General features: G+C 42.8%; 1 protein-coding gene across 2 annotated transcripts in view; it reads right to left on the bottom strand.

Annotated features, from left to right (window-relative positions):
* The window catches only part of LOC147748142 (angiopoietin-related protein 2-like), a 172,286-nt gene that overhangs the window by 118,276 nt on the left and 35,312 nt on the right, over positions 1–18,698 (bottom strand). For both annotated transcript variants that reach the window (XM_086958998.1, XM_086958992.1), the window contains exon 3: positions 7,281–7,527. In XM_086958998.1, the coding sequence (XP_086815124.1) occupies positions 7,281–7,527 (247 nt within the window). The remainder of the gene's footprint in view (positions 1–7,280; positions 7,528–18,698) is intronic.

Here is an 18,698-nt window from a genome sequence, read left to right as displayed (position 1 = left end):
ACATTCCCTGGATGTTCGGAGGGTGTTGAAATTTTATCTGGATAAGACCAAAGATGTACGTAGGTCAGACCAATTGTTTATCAATTACGGATCAGTCAGGACGGGTCTTGCAACCTCTAAGCAGTCCATTTCTAGGTGGATTGTGTCCTGCATACAGCTATGTTACCAGAAAACTAATAAGACCTTAGGAGGTAAGCCTAAGGCTCATTCCACCAGGGGCAAAGCTGCCACGACAGCCTTGCTCCGTAATGTGCCGATTGCAGAGATTTGCAAGGCCGCCACTTGGAAGTCTGTTCATACTTTTGCTAAGCATTACTGTCTGGACGCTGATGCCAGGGCAGATGCTCAGGTGGGACAGGCTTCTCTGCGGAATTTGTTCGCACTATAGTGGTGTTGGTTTCTTTTCTCCACCGCCTCTTTGGTGTGGGGATGGGCTTGCCATTCTATTCACTAGATTATGACTATACACAGAGATCCCCTACTACAGAAGGAGTAGTTTCTTTTCTGTAACTCCAGTTCTGTAGTAGGGGTATCTCTGTTATAGTCATAAGCGCCCGCCCTCCTCCCCGGTGGAGAGATGTTCATGTAAGGAATGCTACAGGTCGGGCGTTTTACGCCTTCAAAAAGAACTGAAAGTAAGGGAGACCTGCAAGGCATTCTGGGATACTGTGAAGTTCTGGAAAGTTCTCTTAAAGGCACAGTATCCTGTTCTGAGCCACATAATGGCAGCCTATGGGGCTTGTCTGTCCATGCCTTCCTCTCTATCTTCCAGAGGGGTTTTGTACTGAAGACAAGGAAAATCTGGACAGGCTTTGCTGTTTTTGAGGATTTTTGGTGGAATTTCTAGCTGAAGTACTGGACAGTGTAGCCTTTTATAGGCTGCATTATATGTCTTTAAATTCTCTCTTAAGTGTCTGTGCAGTTCTGCATTTTTTCGACACTTTAGAGATTATTTTTGATTGCTCCGGGGTCCACGCACATGGGCGGGACTATTCACTAGATTATGACTATAACAGAGATACCCCTACTACAGAACTGGAGTTACAGAAAAGAAACTACTCCTAATGCCTTATACAAGCTGGGCAAGGCCGATGTTCTGTAGACTTTCAAGCAAGTCCATGGAGTTGACATCTGTGGGGTTGTCAAATGAAAGCTGAGATTGCCTATCAGTATGAAGTCTTTGGTGCCATAACAAGGGGTGCGATTAAGTCGGGGAGGAGGTTGCTGAAGTGGGTATGAAGTCCTGGAGGCCGGTATGTGAAGGTGCCTTTGATAATGGATTTACTGTCTGTCTGAAGCTTAAAATGCACGTGTTTCATAAAAGTGGCTTCTGAGTCCGTATAAGAGGTACACTTGATGGTGTCTCTGTGGATAATGGCAAGTTCTCCTCCTGATTTATGGGGTTGGTCCTCGTGCTTGATTAGGGGTGGCTACGGCGATGTCCGGCGCCGATGTGAGGTTGTGCTAGATTTTAGTGAGTAAGAAGAGGTCTGGTGCATTGAAGTCGATAAGGTCCCAAATCTCGGTGTAGTGCTTGCTGAGTGAGCGTGTGTTGAGGAGCATGTATGTGAGTGAGGGTTGTTGTATGGAGTGGGTGTATGGTGCTGTGTGAGAGCCGGTCTTGAGTTCTGACTTGTTGAAAGGTGCGGTGGGCGGATGGGCAAAGGGCGCTGGGAGTTGGTGTTAGGACTTATGAAGTGGTATGCGAGCAGGTCAAGGGGCCACCATGGACTGAGGTGTGACTCTTAAGGCACAGCAAGGACTCTGCGCACCCGTTGTCCCCCCCTCCCCCCTTTTGTGACGCAACCCATGACACAAATTCCGTAACTGTAGTGCAATCACGACCCATGCACGTGTGTCACACCACACCTGTAGCCCCTCATGCTCAGAGTCACTAACGCTTCTCTGTCCGCCCGACACGATCGTGCGGTTTCTCAACCTTACCGTCTCCGACGAGACGGGACCCAATCCCACGCCTTGCGTGTGGCTGGCATGCTTGTCACACCATAGTCGCGCCGTACACGCGCTCCTGCAATGGCCTTCCTCGCGCCCCCACTACTCTCTCGCCTCGTCCCGATCCCATATTATCGGACCCTATCTACTGCTGCAACTCCCCTCCCCTACTCTCACGCGAAAAGACACCTCATCCTCTCAATAGTCTTTTTCCTCCCACCTCCCCTTGATACAGTTCACGTTCCAGTTTATACGTTAACTATGTTTCAAAAACAAGATCTCTCTTATGGCTGGTTAGACACTATGCACAATGAGTATGTGATGTTGATATTGGCATTTCCGCTAACACGCCATGATTCCTTTGCACTCCCACGACACACGGTACGGTACACTTCACGTGACCTGTGGGGCGTGCCTGAGGAACATGTTATCCAGCAACACGCGGACAGTCCTACGTTGCAACTACTAGCCCAGACTATCATAGCAACATCACTAATGTCAGAGGGTGGCACACATGCTGAGACACCAGGCACGCCGGATACGGCCATGACGATCTCTCCCTATTACCGCCACCAAACGCGACTACTCCTTTGACCTGGTGCAGCACACCATTGATCTACTTGCTTACTATAACGTTGTATCACATGCGACTGATCTATGATTTTCATATTTCCGTTTTCACTGTTTACTGTTGCCATGGATGCTAACCATGGATGCATACGATCACGGACTGCTGATAGCATGTATAGGACACCGGAGATTCATTACCGCATAAAAAAAAAACATAAAAACCATAGACCTGTCTATTTCTCGCGATTTCCAAAGTATGATGTGTGCACGTTTCACTCTGATACGCCGCCTGACCCCAGGGCTGTCGGCTAAAACGGCTGTGTTATATCACTAACAATACATGTCACTTACATTCAATGCAGCCGGCCCAAAGAGGTTGTAGGCTATGTGCTGTGTTATTTGCGAAATGTACAATAAAGGTCTTTAAAAAAAAAATGGACTGAGGTGTGACTCGTCAGCAGCATTTGTGGGGGTATCTAAGGTTGAGCAGCTGGAGTTCGTCAGCGTGGTAGCTGTGGGAGGCCTGGTCCAGGTGCAGACAGGCATGCCTTTGGAGAGCTAGTGGTATGTCAGCACTGCAGCCTCCATTAAATAGGGCCTCAGAGAGTGGGAGGAGCACAGAGGGGTGGTGGGAGGACTCAGCAAGAACGAGAAGGTCCAGCGGGGAGAGGGAGAAAGTCCGTCAGGAAGAGCTTGAAAGTCTGGCGGGAACAGCAAGGTGGGAAAATGTGATCACCAAAGCAAGTCAGGGGGCAAAACCTGACAGAGGAGACCATGAGGCAAAATAGGGCAGTAAGAAGAGCAAAAGATACAAAAAGAGACAGATGAGAACTAAGGATGCAAAAAGGAGCAGATAAACTGAGACAGGGGGCAAATAGAACAGATAGCACAAACAAATAAAGTGTAGTTGCCACTTCAGGGGCACAACGAGCAGCTAACAGGGAAAATGGCAGGAAACAGACACCAACATGAGTCAAAATGGCAAGGTGAGGTCAAGGTCACACTGAAGTAGAAGAGAGATATCTGGGTACCTACTAAATAGAGTTGCGTTTGGTCCTCCATTAAGTAGGGCGTGGAGATCATAAAGTCCAATGGAGATGCTCAAGTTATATTACTATGGAATGCATGCTACCAGTGGATGATGTGGGTGTGTGCTGTTGACGCAGTTGATCCACCCATAGCCACCTCTCCTGCCCTCTGCCCCCAACTTGCAGTTAATTATAGATAGCAAACTGGTTTGGGCAAATGGGCTGTGAAAAATAAGGTGAGCCTGTGGTTGACCATGTGCAAGCCATGGATGACCATGCTTTACGTACATAAACACAAGGTGTGGGTCTTCAGATGAACATTTTCCTTGATCAGGCCTCATTCCATAGTTCTTGTATGTAATTGTTGTATGTTTTACACGAAACAGTCATAGAACAGGTTCATACAGTGACACAAAAGACCCCAGACCCTTTGTGCATAGACCACTGAATTACAGTGATTTGTAATCTACCACCATACTAAGAGGCAGATTTACAAGCCCCTTGCGCCACCCGTACGTCACTTTTCCCCTTTTAAAAATGACGCAAATGTGTTGCAAGAGGCTTGTAAATAGGCCCCTAAGTATCAAACGGTTTGCTGCTTTGAAGCCAGGTAAAATTTGACATGCTGTCCCTTGCAGAGTGGGACTCTCTGCTGCAGAGGATCCTCGATTGCCCTATAGCGATGAGTACTATGCTCTAATTCTCCATGACCAGAACTTGCTAACAAAGCAACGTGAAGGGAGAACCAGGCCCTAGTTTTAGAAGGAGAAAACCATCCCAATTTTTAATACAATAAAATTCTGTTATCTTCTGCATTCATCGGTGCATACCACACATTTGGCCCCCATGGCCTGATTTCAAGCCACCTCTCACACAACATGTGTCGGGGGGGGGGGGTAGAACTTCTGCTTTAGGTTCCTGTTCTCACCTTCTCTACAGATTCTGAGACCCGCCAGGTTAGGCTAGGTGAGGCACATGTAAAATATGATGTACATCTTGAGGATTTCATTGTGCTTGCTCATGGAATCATTTGAAATAGTTCCTTATTCACCTAGAAAGAGAAGCTGCCAGAAAATGGTCCTATACATGCTAAATAGGACAGATAGGACATTCGCTACTTTTTGGTGGAAGATCGCACCGGCCAAACTCTAAATATGACTTGATGTGTTTAGTGGGTTTGAGAGCCGAATGGACCATGGGCAATGTAAAACTAGAGTGTGTGTTTGTTGCAGAGATGCGCTACTAAAATTGTGAAGTAGTGTCCACTTTTCATTGACTTCTGAAGCAAGTGAAGATCAAAGATTTTAAATAACTATGGCACAAATTCTGCTATAGTAAATAGCAAAGTATTTCTAAGGAATTATGTAGTAGCAAACCCTCCCCCTACTGCCTCAACAGGACACTGTACTAGCCTGCCTCCATCCAACACTGGCTATTCTTAAAGTCCTACTAAGCTCCTAGAGAGAATCTATACCCTTTTTTGTGAGCACGGCATGCCCACCTCATGTGTTTCGAGCAGGTCGTCTCAACAATGTGGCTGGTTTTGTGCTTTCCAACCAACAACATCTTTGAACCTGAGTTTACTTTGTCACGTCGCTTTATGTTCTCAGACCTCCACTTTTTAAACTCACATTCATTTAATTAAACTTTATTAGGGGAAAAACTAATGCCGAACCGGGAGCCAAAAGCAACCCCGATAGATTTTGTAATACCAGAACCATATTGCCGCCTGCAAGGAAGGATAGCAAACGTATCTTTCAGCCTGCAAGCATTATTAGCGAACAATTATTGCAGCCCACAAGCAAGATTAGTGAAAAAATCGATCTTCTGATTGGATCTTACGTGATGGCATAACTCTGCAAGCAAATCTTGGAAAAACTGAGCTAAACCATTCATGTTTAGCTCAATGCCCGAACCCGTGTCCAGGCGAATATCATTATTTAATTACTCTTGAGCAGCCAAATATGCCCAAGTTACATATATTTTTTTTTGCAGAGTTTTATATAACGCAAACTTGACCCGAATCGGGTATCAGAGCGCTTTACATAGCACCAGTTGCATTACATGAGGACACATTAATTTTTGTTAGGCACAGGGAGATTACGTGATTTGCCCAGAATCACAGGATGTTTGCGTCATTGCCGAGACTCGAACCCAGTACCCCAGATTCGAGGTCGACCGCTCTAGCCGTTAGGCCAAATCCTCTCCTACTCCCACTTAGTTAACACAGCGTAATTTTCCCGAGACACTGAGATGTTGAGAGTTGCGTTAAGTTACTTTTGCGATGGTTATCACACGTTCTTTAGAATATGCCCCTTAGTTGTTTCACATACACCATTAACTACTCGCAGAATAATAATTGTTTTATAAGTCGGTTATCATATTGATCAAAGTTGCTATTTTTAATGTGGTCCAGGACGGTCACCCCATCCCTTATCCATCTATGTATCAACATTTGCCTTGAAATGTCATGTCTTCCCGGTGCCACTACTTGATCCAGCTGTAGCAGAGTCCATATGATGGAAGAAAGAAGGAGGACTGTTTGTTTTATCGGATGGCCCTTATATGCTAGATTTATTTTTATTTGTGTCAATGTTAAGTCAATGTTCATGAATCTCTAGTTTATTGCATGTGCACACGATATCCCCATTCTAACATATAATTTCCTTCTTTTACTTCAGTATCCACCTGCTTCAGCTTCAGAGATAGGAGTGTGTGATGTGCTTATCAATGGCACTGCAGTTAATAATAATGAGGTGAAATCACAAAAGTTCGTGGATTTTAGAGTTTTGCGGATGTGGGACACCCATCAAAAATAGGTCCCATCCTCCCTATTTAGATTGTATACCCATGTATACATTCTAAATCAAGCAGATGGGACATCCTCCAAACTCTAAGCAACCCCCTTTGTTCTACATCCTTCTCTATGGGCAAATAAAATGAGGATAAGCCAATTAACCATTAGTTGCTAATATATTTCTCTTTGTTTTTCTTATCTTCAAGTTGTGGCTGTGTAAAACCAATTAACAACTTGGGCACGATTATGAGTCTGTGGAACAGGGGGTAAGGGGACCCACTACGGGCCTTCATGTCCCTTACCGCCAGCCTTTTCATGGTGGGTTTATCGCCATGAAAGTGCTGGCGTAAAGGAACATTGTAATGCCTTTGGTGGTGCCTGGTAGGCACCTCTACCATTGCACTACTCAGCCTCCGATGGACCAACTGGCTCCTTGAGCTCACCGGATCCGTGGCGGTCAGTCTTTCCGACCGCTATCCAAATGAGGGGGCGGTAAAGTTGGTTAAGATGGCGGGGAGATGGCCACTGACAGCCTGTTGGTGACGGTTTCACCGCCATTGTAATCAGGCCCTTAGTATGTTCAAAATTATTACCGGAGGTATCGTTTACAATTTTGTTTGGAAATTACAAGTAAGTAGAAAAGGACGACTAAGAAAGACCAGCGACAAAGATAAGCAGAGGAGAAATAAATACAATGAGCCACTTTTAGTTTATAACAATAGTAAAAAGCACAGTCATGAGAACAACGATGTAGTATTTTTACTAGCTCTATACCCCTGCCTCAGGTTTCTCAGGCTAGCAGTTGAAGGCAGAACCTATGATCTTATTCAACTTTGGCTGGAAATTTGAAACCTTCGATCTGCTAATTGTGGGGACCTAGAATACATTCGTAATAACCTGTTTGGGATTGTTGCACTTCTTTCGTCACTTACCAGTTGATTTTTTGGTTGGAAGAGCCGACATCAAACCAGGCAGCGTAGCCAGTGTATCAGTGGTCATGGGCTGCATGGTGGAGGGGAGCGACTTCCGGACTAGCTGCTTCCTGTCTTGAGATGCCACTGATGTCTGGTCCCGCTGGATCTCATTAATGGAGACAAAATGGTTCCTGCTTTTGCTGCCATTGCTCGTCACAAGGCTGTTGGGAACCACATTGACTAGGGGTGGTGGCTGAACCAGGTTCTTTAAATAAAAAAAGAGCAAGGCTGATTGGTATCGGTAGGTGTTAATACAGATTATACACAGAAAAATCCTTAAATAACACAAACATTGGTTTAACAGTTTGATGAGAATGATGAGAATTGGCGTGTTCTGTACAGAAATGTTTTTAGATATTAACCCAATTTACTTATTTACCTCATCTAACCAGGCTCTTGAATTGTGATATAAGCAGGTTTGTATCGTTGGAACTACCATTTTGTTTTGAAAACACTGTTCGGGTTTTTTTGGCTTCCTTTAGCTGTCTTTAATGGGCTTGTGTTTATAAGAATTATTCTATGACCATTAGGGAGTTTCAGATTTTTTACCATATTTTTATTTGGGAATTGAGAACATCATACTTCTAGTAACTGTTTCTAGACTCAGATTTTCGAATGGTTTTGTATTTTTCTGCAGGCTTTGATTCTGGAAAGTTAAATTCAACTCGCCCATTTATGTGCTAATGAGATATTGTCGCTTTTTCCACAAATTGATCTAGTTTATGGCCAAGTATTAGGATACTTACTGGAACCTTGCACCCTCAAGATTTAATGTAAATATCTTGAGCCAAGCTTACTGTGTGGGCGGAGAGAGGTTTAGGTGTGGCCATGGTGACTCTGGACTTCAGAAAAGATATCTCAAGTTCAACTATGTGGTAAAGTGACAAAGCTATTAAGTATAGGATCAGAAGACCTGAATTGTAATCCCTGCTTTCCCACTTTCCACAATTCATAATATTAAGAAAATAGCTTACCTTCTCTCGTCTCGGTTCCCTCAGTTGCCAAATTTGGTAATGCTTACAATATAGGTTCAATGTCACATTTAAGCATAACCACTATCAGGAGTTTCCAAACTTTTCTGTAATAAGAGCTACTTAAGTTCAATGAAAATCCCACTGAGCTACTAATATTATTAGTATTGTAATAGTGAGCACATCAGACATTAGTGGCCATCCTATGCAAGAGGGTTAACAGTGATTACCTCTGCGGGGAACATCACTTACAACGCATTTATTACAACGCACTACCATTACATCGCAACCATTACAACGCAAACCATTACAACGCATTGCGCTGGGGGGCGCTCTAGGATAGGGAATATATTTAATTTACTATCCAACACCTTCCCTACTATCCACGGGGACTGGAGTTGGAATAGTAAATTAAATAATTCACTATCCAGCGTCTAAAAGCACTATGCGTTGTAGTGGTATGCGATGTAAAAATCGCGTTGTAACAGCAGGTGTTGTAATAGCCTGCGTTGTAGTGACACCAATCCACCTCTGCACATCAGACAGGGTTCACAGCAATAATGCAGCAGAGGCTTTGATAATGTGGAATGCCTCTATGTGGGTAATACATAATAGCCAAAGCTGCAATGTCTCTGATACCAATGTAATTAATTATATCAGCAGTAAGTTCCATCAACGCTGTATAATGTTTTTTCTCTCTATTATCAGCTTTAAAATTATTTTGCAAATTCAACCATTTTGCTCCAAACAACACCTTATGAGTTATGAAAATGTACACATATTTTCGTCTCCAATAATAACACTTTTCAATTCATTTATTAGGCTGGGGTGCACACAGGAGAGCTACTTATATGTACCAGGAGAGCTACCAATAGCTCAATAGCTACTAGTTGGAGAAGCCTGCACTAGTTAAATTATTGGACATTTACTTGAGCTCTGAAAATAAATTACCTAGTTGTATTACACCATGGTCTCTGGAAAAACTACAAAAACGAATCACCTGCAAAGCTTCCTGATAATGAGAAATATTTCGATGTTCTAACAAAAATGTGAAATAATATAAATTTTTTCGTTTTAAAAAATGTGAATTATTTTACATTTTTTGGATGAAAATCGAAATATTTTCTCAACATCAGAAAATTTTACTGGTGGTTTGTTTTTGAAGTTTTTCCAGAGACAATTGTATAGTAAAATTGGCTGTTTATTTATTTGCAGAGCCCAGGTAAATGGGCAATTAATTATGTAGTGCTTATGCGTACATACAAATTTGAAACCATCACGGGTAGGGGGGCCTGATGGGTTGCCGACAATTCTTTATAAGTCAAATCAATTATGGTGGCATGAGATCTAAGCCCTTTTTTATGTTTTAGCCAGACAGCGGTTGCACTGTCTCTTGTAGACATGTTGTATATACTTTGTGGACTTCAGCCGGCCCATAAGCTTTCCATTTGCTGGCTCCATCATGGCACTTCTATTCTTTCGCCCCATTTGCTCATGGCATGCATTTATAATGCCTCTTGTTGTGTTTAGCCCTCCCCAATAGCAGGCACCAAGTACTATATCAATCTACTGGTCACCATTTTACCATCTGTTTTACAAACTACTTTTTTCTTTCCTGAAAAGCAATTAACATGATCAGTCTTGTTTTCACTCCCTTGGAGCTCTTATGTAAACACCCATTAAATCTTGTTCTTATCTCGTCTCTTTTTTGACGTGCATTCAAAGATTGAGGTCAAATGTCAGACACTGTTTGCCTGTCTTCTGTGCGTGTTCGGCTCTCTCCAGACTCACAAATGCGCAGGGTAAACCGTTAATGAATCAGCCATGTTAGGCGTTACGCTTTTTGTTCTTTTTTTCCTTTTGGCCATTCACTCTCCAAGAGCACATGGTGTGTTGTTTTATTTTTGTTTTTTTTGCATTTTTATATAACACAAACTTGACCCGAAAGTATTAGAACGCTATGACATGATTTGTTTCTTCCTTTACTTCTTGTTCTGTACTTTTTTTCACAGTCCTCCTCTAACTCATATGATGAATGTGTGCAATGCTATTGGTATTGAAGCACTTCTAACGTACTGCAGCATTAGAGCACTGTAAATAACAAAGCTGTTAGTACATTGCACTGTTTCACACAAGTTCACATCTCCTATATTGATCTTCTGTAACTTATTCAGCTACAAATGTGGTCAAAACCCCAAACTTCTCTTCACCCATGTCGCTCTCAGGCCCAAGCCTCCCACCAACACATAAAAACAAAGATCCGTTAGTGCCAACCTAAAAATGTCTTACTAAAATGGTCATTCCACAAAGAGCTACCCCCTTCCCTCTCAAAAGTTAGCTGTTGTCTTCCAATCTGGCAGTGAAGTGCCAGCTCTCAGCAAGCACACAATGAGAACATTATTGCACAACAAGTCTGCTGGGTGAGGAACAGGATGGGTACCGCAGGGGTTAACCAGTCTGCTGGTTTTCACAGGAATAATGACAGGGAGACAGCAAGGATGCTCTGCCTTGCTGCAGTTCCCTTAAGATCTCCTCATGCAGGGGCAACATGCAGAGGCCTGCCGGCGGGGATAAGACAGGGAGATAGATTGTGGCATGTGCAGCCTAGACACATGAGCAGCACAGGCACAGAAGCAGCTCCTCCTTTCACCCTCCTCATCACTATGGCCCCCAAAGCTCACCGGAATGTGCTCAGCATCTCACTTGTAACTATTCTTCTACTGGCTTTCAGAGATAAGTAATTTAAAGTCTTTTAAAGAATGTGCTCTGTTTTTATAGTGGAGCCTGCGCTAGTGCATGCATCTCGCTCGCAAGGCACTTTTGTAACTAAAAAGGGCATGGAGACCCTCCCACCATTTCTTATCACTTGTTGACTTGCATGGCACTCTTCTTTACAGCATTGTTATTCGTCAAGGCAGACCTAACATAATTTCCATTCCGCTCTTTGGAGCAGGGGCAAAGCACTATTTGATTCAACTTAATCAGTGCCAGTCCTCTGGTCCAGGTCGACCTGAATAGGCTATGAATCCTAGCCAATACATTTGAGGTGAACAATGAATGAAGACACAGGTGTAGACCAGCATCCCTGCTCTTTAACCTTTTCATATCAAAGCTCCCTGAAACAATTTATTTTCCCATAAGATGGGGAGAGGATGTAGCCTTACTTCTAGAGCAGTCGACTTAGAAGCTGAAAAACCACGTTTGATTCTCGGCAACAACACTCAACATCCTGTGATTCGGAGCAAATCAGTTAATCTCCCCGTGCCCAACAAAAAAAATGAATGTGTCCGTCTGTAACACAACTGGTGCTCATGTAAGCGCTCTGATACCTGATGTCTTCGGGTCTAGTTTGCGCTATATAAAACTCTAAAAATAAAAAAATAAATAGTTGTGGTGCATGCCAGTTGCAAATATATGTCAACAATCTGGTCCTAATGGACAGTACTACGAGAGGCCTGAAATGGAATTTGGGAATTTTGCATGCTTATTGTGAGAGGAATTTGCTCATCATTAATGTTAATAAAACCAATACTATGATGCTTTGAAATCAGTTAGAAAATGTTCTAGTTTTTTACTTGAATTACTTTTAGAGCATACAAATGAATATATATATTTAAGAATCATCTTTTCTTGGACTTTGAAATGGGATAGCCACATGGCAAAAATTTAAACTGGACTACTAAGTACAGTAAATTCCTTGAAAAAATTTGATCAGTGGACTCATTAATAAAAGCAGGAGCAAGGAAGTTAATGCTGCAGGACCTTTATGGAGCTGAACCGGTCACTTTAGACCATTGTGTTTATTGGGAATCCATGGAGAGTGTATGTCTGCAGACGCTCCTCGTGCTACAAGCGCGCTCAATTCTGCAGGTCTTAAGGTTGGAACTTACCTTTGACAGCTTGATCCTGTTAGCAAGATCAGGCAAACTTAGATTTGTGCATGGTCTTATTTAAGAAGCGAATAAAGAGAACATACCTTGTATGACTATGCAGGATAGTATGCTGTTTACTAATGAATTCTCATGAATGTTCGTATTTTCAGTGGGAACAATGGACCTAAGGATTGATGTACTCAAGGGTGTCAATAATATGAAGGTGAGTGCGCTGGAGAATGTTCTCCACAAGAGAGTAAAGATATGCTCTGCGGTTAGTGACAGCCATTAAGTGATTTGATAAGGTTCTGTAGCCATATCCTTGGAGTACCTTCGAGCAGGGGGTCTTGTTTCCTTTGTTGTCTCAGGTCTGCAACAAATGACTGAGGTGCGACATTCTACAGCTTCAGATTGGTATCAGCTGAAGTTGGAGAATTTTTGGTTACCAAAAGAGTTTTGGAAAGCAATGGATTCTATTTTTCTAATTTAAAAATGAAGTACTCAGTTACTCACTTACTGCCAGATTAAACTCTATATTTGATTTAAAAGAGAAAGACACTGCGTCCATTATTTATGGAGTATGGTATAAGACAACAGAGTGAAGCACATGTCACTTTATTTACTGTGAAGCTATTTGATAGTATTATCGCAACTGTCAGATATATGTTGCTTATTCAAAAGAGGGAGTTTCAAAAGAACAAAGGGTTTTTAGAAATATGTGGTGACAATTGTATATTATTTAATGAAATGCTGTTTTGCCTCAGATGTTTCCAGAATGGATTATGACAATGGGATATAGGGCACTTTGATGATAGATTTTAGTTGAGATATATTCAATGAATTTGAGTGATGTAGATAATGGTTGTATTTTTTCTCATTTGTCGATGGAGTTGTATTTGTATATTACTATAAGATGAGTGTCTTCGAAATAAATATTTTCTACTACTTTATAGTGCTTATCATATAAAAAATAATAATAATTTTATGAAAACCTGTGCTTAATGTATTGTTTTTTATTGGGGGATTTTTTTAAAGCGCTGCGTACTACCATCCCGAAGCCTAAAAGAGTGGGCATACGGATTTAAGATGAAAGATAATTAGGTAAAAACCTGGGACTTCAGAGAAATTGATGACTGGTGGTGTGAGTTCTCATACAATATTACATGATGTAATACTAAGGCCCTGGTTAAGAGGTAGATTCAGACCCAGTCGTAAACACCTGTTTATGCATGGGGCAGAATCACGAGTTGCTTGGTATTTAATGCATACAATAATTATCGGATACACTAAATGCCTCAACTGCAGGTGCATTTCGGCAGGTCAACCAAATTTATTGCGGGAATATCATACGGTATTTATCATACAATGCAGCTTTTGGTGCGTTAAACACCAAAACCCAAAAGTTATTCTCCAAGAACTTGAAATAGGTGTTTGTTATCACACCCGATAAATAACGTGCCCAATGGTATCCTTATTTATTAGGTCATATTTAACAACTCAACTCATAAGCAGCGCCTAAATCTTGGGGCCACACATAAGGAAAATACATTCTCAGAAGTAGTTTGGCAACAAATACATACTAGAATGCTCCTTACTCAGCTGCCAGAACTGGATACAGTTCTCCAGCTTTGGCCTCCATAGCTGCGAACAATACAACATCTTCAGTCTTCAGAACTGAACTGAAAGTGATTGATTCTCTGTAGTTTCAATATATTTCTTGATATTTCTTTGTTTATGATAAAAGAGTGTATGTGTGGTATTGTTTTCAGATCTGTTTTGTATAATAACGCTTGCTATTTGTTTCACTCTCATCATAGTCTGGGCAGTTTTTAATTTTTTATTTAAGAAACAATTGGCTAATGGAGTCTAATGGAGTCATAAAAGCAACAAAATCACCACTCCATTGCAGTGTGTAACTTCAGTTTGGCTGCATCAACATGGACATGACAAGTAGAAATGTGATTTAATATAATCTATTGGTTTGTGATATGAATTGATTGATGATTGAATTTAATTTATTGATATGTTTTTTTAGAGGTCACATATTATTTGTGAGTTTGGTGTCTCTTATTGATTTGTGAATCAAATTTACTCGCTGACTAATATCGGTTGGATGGATGCTAAAAAAAATTTAGAATGCATAAATCATCCATAAATTTCTGATTCAAATGTTATTTGTTCTTCGGCTTTCGCAGCCCAAAAAAATATGTGATGCTTTCTTTTATTGCAAACATTTTCATTGTTTGGTAAGTCCCTTATCAATTTGGGATGTAGATATTGTTCATGAATTACGTTTCAGTAAGTGGGGTTTTTATGTGGATGATACACACCAAAATGCTATTTGGTTATCTACAATTCACTTGTGATTGATATGTTATAAATTGATTTGAATAATGGTAATCCTTTCATTATATTTTGATTTGGAAGGTATGCATTGATTCTGGTGTCAATCGATTATGTTTTATTAAACGTAAGAGTCGCAAATTTTGCAGGGTTTAATCTGCATATCTATGCAAAAACCAAAGTGAAAATCAATACAACAGGGTTCCATGAAATATTATTGGGCATATTCTCAAAGAGTTATCTCTGTGTTAGCAGCACTTTATCGCAGCCAAAGTTGCGATAAAATTATCATCCCATTCACAAGCTAGTGCTAACAGCCCATAGCACCAGTTTACCTGCGATAGCAGGCACAAAAAACATTGCCACAGATGAAGCCCGCAACTATCGCTAATGAGATGCAGAGTAGGCATTCCCGTGCCAAAAGCTGTGACAACACCACTCCGCAACATTCTCAACGACCAGCCAGATCGGCGATATAACCACAAAACATGCTATAAGGTGGGTTAGCAGCAGGAAATTAACACCTCTGACCTGGTGTAAAGTCGGTCCAAAGCCTGCACCACAAAAGGGATCCCAAGCCAGAGCCACACCTGAAGGGCAACAGATGCCATGGAGCCACTGATCATGCAGCCAAAGAGGGCCACAACACCCACCACCACCACCACGAGGGCCACACCCCACCCCCCCCCCGTCCCCTCGCCTCCCCAGACCTACAATGAGGCAGCGCAGGCAAAGACAGCGACCCCCTGAAAACGCACCAACCTCACACACCGAACATCAGAGATTGAGATTACTCACCACAGGCTCAAAGGGACAACCAACATCCCACCGTAGACAAAGCTGCTGGCCGTGCTGCACCTGTTGGCCTCTGGTGCCTACCAACCAAAAAGTGCCAGAGTCAAAGTTTGTCATCATCAGCTTGGCACCCAGTACCTATACTTCCCCCATACTGTGTAGGAACAGCTGGAGACCAAGCAAGGCATCTACGCCATAGCTGGCTTCCCGCATGTTGTGGGTGCAATTGACTACACCCCATCTTTCTCTCTCTCTTCTCCTTGACCTTCCCCGACCCCGTTGTTCCTTGCTGGTGGTTAGTGGGGCTTGTGGGGTTCGCGCTGGCCTCTGCGCTCGGTCAGGGTGCATCCATGTTGCTACGCACTTTGGATTGTTTCTGTTGTGTTGTTTTTGTAGCTTTTATATTGTATATTCCTGCCAGACGCGTGGGATTGGCAGGCCTGCCGCTGGTTTTCGCTGCTTTTTGTATCGCCATTGGCCTCATTGCAACTTTTTTTGCTTTTGTGTTTCACACTTTTGTGGCGTGGCGTTGGTTTTATCGTGGTGATTTGGCGTGTTATCTGGAGACTATCACATGGTACCGCCGTGTTGTGAATACTTAGTTAATACCGTGTAATTTTCCCGCGATAGACGTCGATGTTGAGAGTTGCATTAAGTTAGTTTTGCCATGGTTATCACACGTTCTTGAGAATATGCCCCTTAGTTGTTTCACATACATCATTAACTACTCACAGAATTATAATTGTTTTATAAGTTGGTTATCATATTGATCAAAGTTGCTCTTTTGACTTTGGTCCAAGACGGGCACCCCATCCCTTATCCATCTATGGGCCTGATTCTGATGCGGTTTGGAAAGCTTCTTGATTGAATGGGTTTGGGAATGGTTTCCAACCTAATTGGATCGGGAGAGTCCAACCAACTGAGTATGAAGTATACGGTATACGAATGCTTCCAGATACGATTTGGTTCTACTCCCATTGACTTCAATAGGAGCCTCTGCTCCTAACCGTATAGTAATCGGGCCCTAGGTGGGAATACTTTCCTAACCGCATTGTAATCGGGCCCTCAGTTGCAAAGACACGATCCCGATCTGATCTGAACAGAACAAGTGCCGTTAGGAGGCCTTCCTAACCTCATCAGAATCAGGCCCTTTGAGTTTTAGGCCTCAACAATAGCAATAGAAGCAGTAGGCTTGTGAAGAAGCACAGTTGGTTATTGTTGCTACTGCAGAGAATTGGTAGAAAGGTGTGGCTTTAAATTCTGGCTCAGCCTTTCATCCTTCACGGGGAGATAATACAGACATCCTTAGATTCAGTAAAAGAAATTGCTCTTTATTAATGCCAAGAAGTCTGCCTCTGAGTTTCCCATTAATCGTATAACGCATAATTAATGTACCATTCCTTTGCTGTGTAATTTAACCAAGTTTGCCACGCAGTTTGTATTCACACTGTCGTACAATTCCAGAGGCTTGCTTACGGCGCCAATATTTGAGAGGAAGGAGATTTTAGGAGCAGACCGATTCGGCCACAATTTCATTGTGATGAGTTGTGCAGGCAGGGGCAGCCCAGAAAGGCACAACTCGGACCTTCACTCATGTACCCCTACACTTTGACTGTGGTGACCCAGGCTTCCAGGAATAATCTCTGATTGTGAATTTTGAAGACTTTACAAAGCAGTGAGGCGTCGATAACTGTACTATTTATGCAGGCTCAAATAATTGCTTTTTGGCAACGGCCACGGCCTGCGGTGCTGCACCTCAGATGGAAACACAAGTCTTTTAAGGGCCTACCCAATAGGGTGCAGTCAGCAGCCCAGCCCCCTGAGTGACACACAAAACCGTTCATCAAACTTGGAGCTTCTCTGATTTATTTTTTGCGCATATGTGTGTTCCTTCGTCTCAATCTTGTATATTAATTAATTTGTGCGCCTGACTGCCAACTTTAGCTTGTGTTTTATGAAAAATTTCGTAGTGTAAGAATTACTAATTTTGGCAAATGTTGAAAGGGTGGCTCAATGAAATAGAGGAGCATATTTACAAGGGGTTATTACCACCAGAGCGTCTCTTTTTAGGATGTTCTGGTGGCGGTAACCCCTTCATCTTATAGAACTGCCTTGTAAATAAGGCCCTATTCACGCAGCACTTAGCATGAAAGGGTCAGGCAATGGGTGTTGCAGTGGGCGTCCTGCTGCAACACCCATTGATTTTTGACACTGCTCCCTATTTACAAGCCTGGCATAATTTAGGGGCAGTGCCAAAAATAAGGCCAGGGAAAACCTGGTCTTAACATGGCCCAACAAGGAGAAGTTATTAATTTCTCCTAATTTTTGCTGTTTCTGTGTGTTCTGCATTCTGCAGCACACATAGAAAGAGCAAATCACATATAGTGATTGTTCATGTGCAGGAAGGTGTACCTTCCTGCACATAAACAATCATTAAATCTTGCAGCACACATAGAAGTTACAAATCTCCATTAGTGATAGCGTATATGCTGGAAGGGACACCGTCCAGCACATGAACAATCATTCCCTGCAACGAATGCACCCTTGCACCTGCACTATGGTGCAAAGTTGCCTGCGCTGGCCATAGGCAGCTAAATGTAGTTCCAGCACTAGGGAAAACTCAGAGAGCTGCACCACATTATTGTAAATATGGAGTATCCATGCTTTTTCAGAATTTTGGAAAGCGGCATTACTAATTGTGGCGTAACACTGCGCTTCGCCATTCTGTTGTAAATCTGCCCCAGACTGACTTCGACACAAGCACGCAATATGTTTAATCAGGGTCGCTGGGATTAAAAGCAAGACGTTCTTGCTGCAAAGCTGACAATTTAGCGCCTATACCACTGCACCTGACCATGTCTGATCAGAGCTGCTAAACTGATTTGTTGTTCCAGTATATCTGATTTCTGCAGTACCAACTTGTGTAGTGTAGCTATAAGTAGGCGATTCAACAAGCGGCTATATAATATCTTGAAGAGGGAAAAGAATGCTGTAGACTATACTGAACGTTGGTCGACAAGTGGAATGCATACTACTCAATACCCTCTCACCCACAAGCACGCCATTGAACTCTGCAACCTACTCAACTGCCTTCCTGACGGAGACCTGGATCAACATCAATCCCAACACCACCCTCAGAGGAACCCTCATCTACAGACCCCTGGACCCCGACCACAGTTCAGCGACCCCATCGCCGACTTCCTCAGCACGCATGCCCTAGCATCCACGGACTACATCCTCCTAGGAGACCTGAACTTCCACCTCAAGAACACCAACAGCAACTCCACCACCCTGCTCGCCAACCTCGGACTCAAACAGTTCGTCATGACTCCCACCCACTCTGCCGGACAGACGCTTGACCCCATCTTCTCTGCCAGCAACCACATCACCTTCAG

The sequence above is a fragment of the Lissotriton vulgaris genome, chromosome 1_1, assembly GCF_964263255.1.
Source record: "Lissotriton vulgaris chromosome 1_1, aLisVul1.2, whole genome shotgun sequence".
Lineage (NCBI taxonomy): Eukaryota > Metazoa > Chordata > Amphibia > Caudata > Salamandridae > Lissotriton > Lissotriton vulgaris.
The sequence above is the reverse complement of the archived record's forward strand: the minus strand, read 5'-3'. Positions and strand labels throughout refer to the sequence as shown.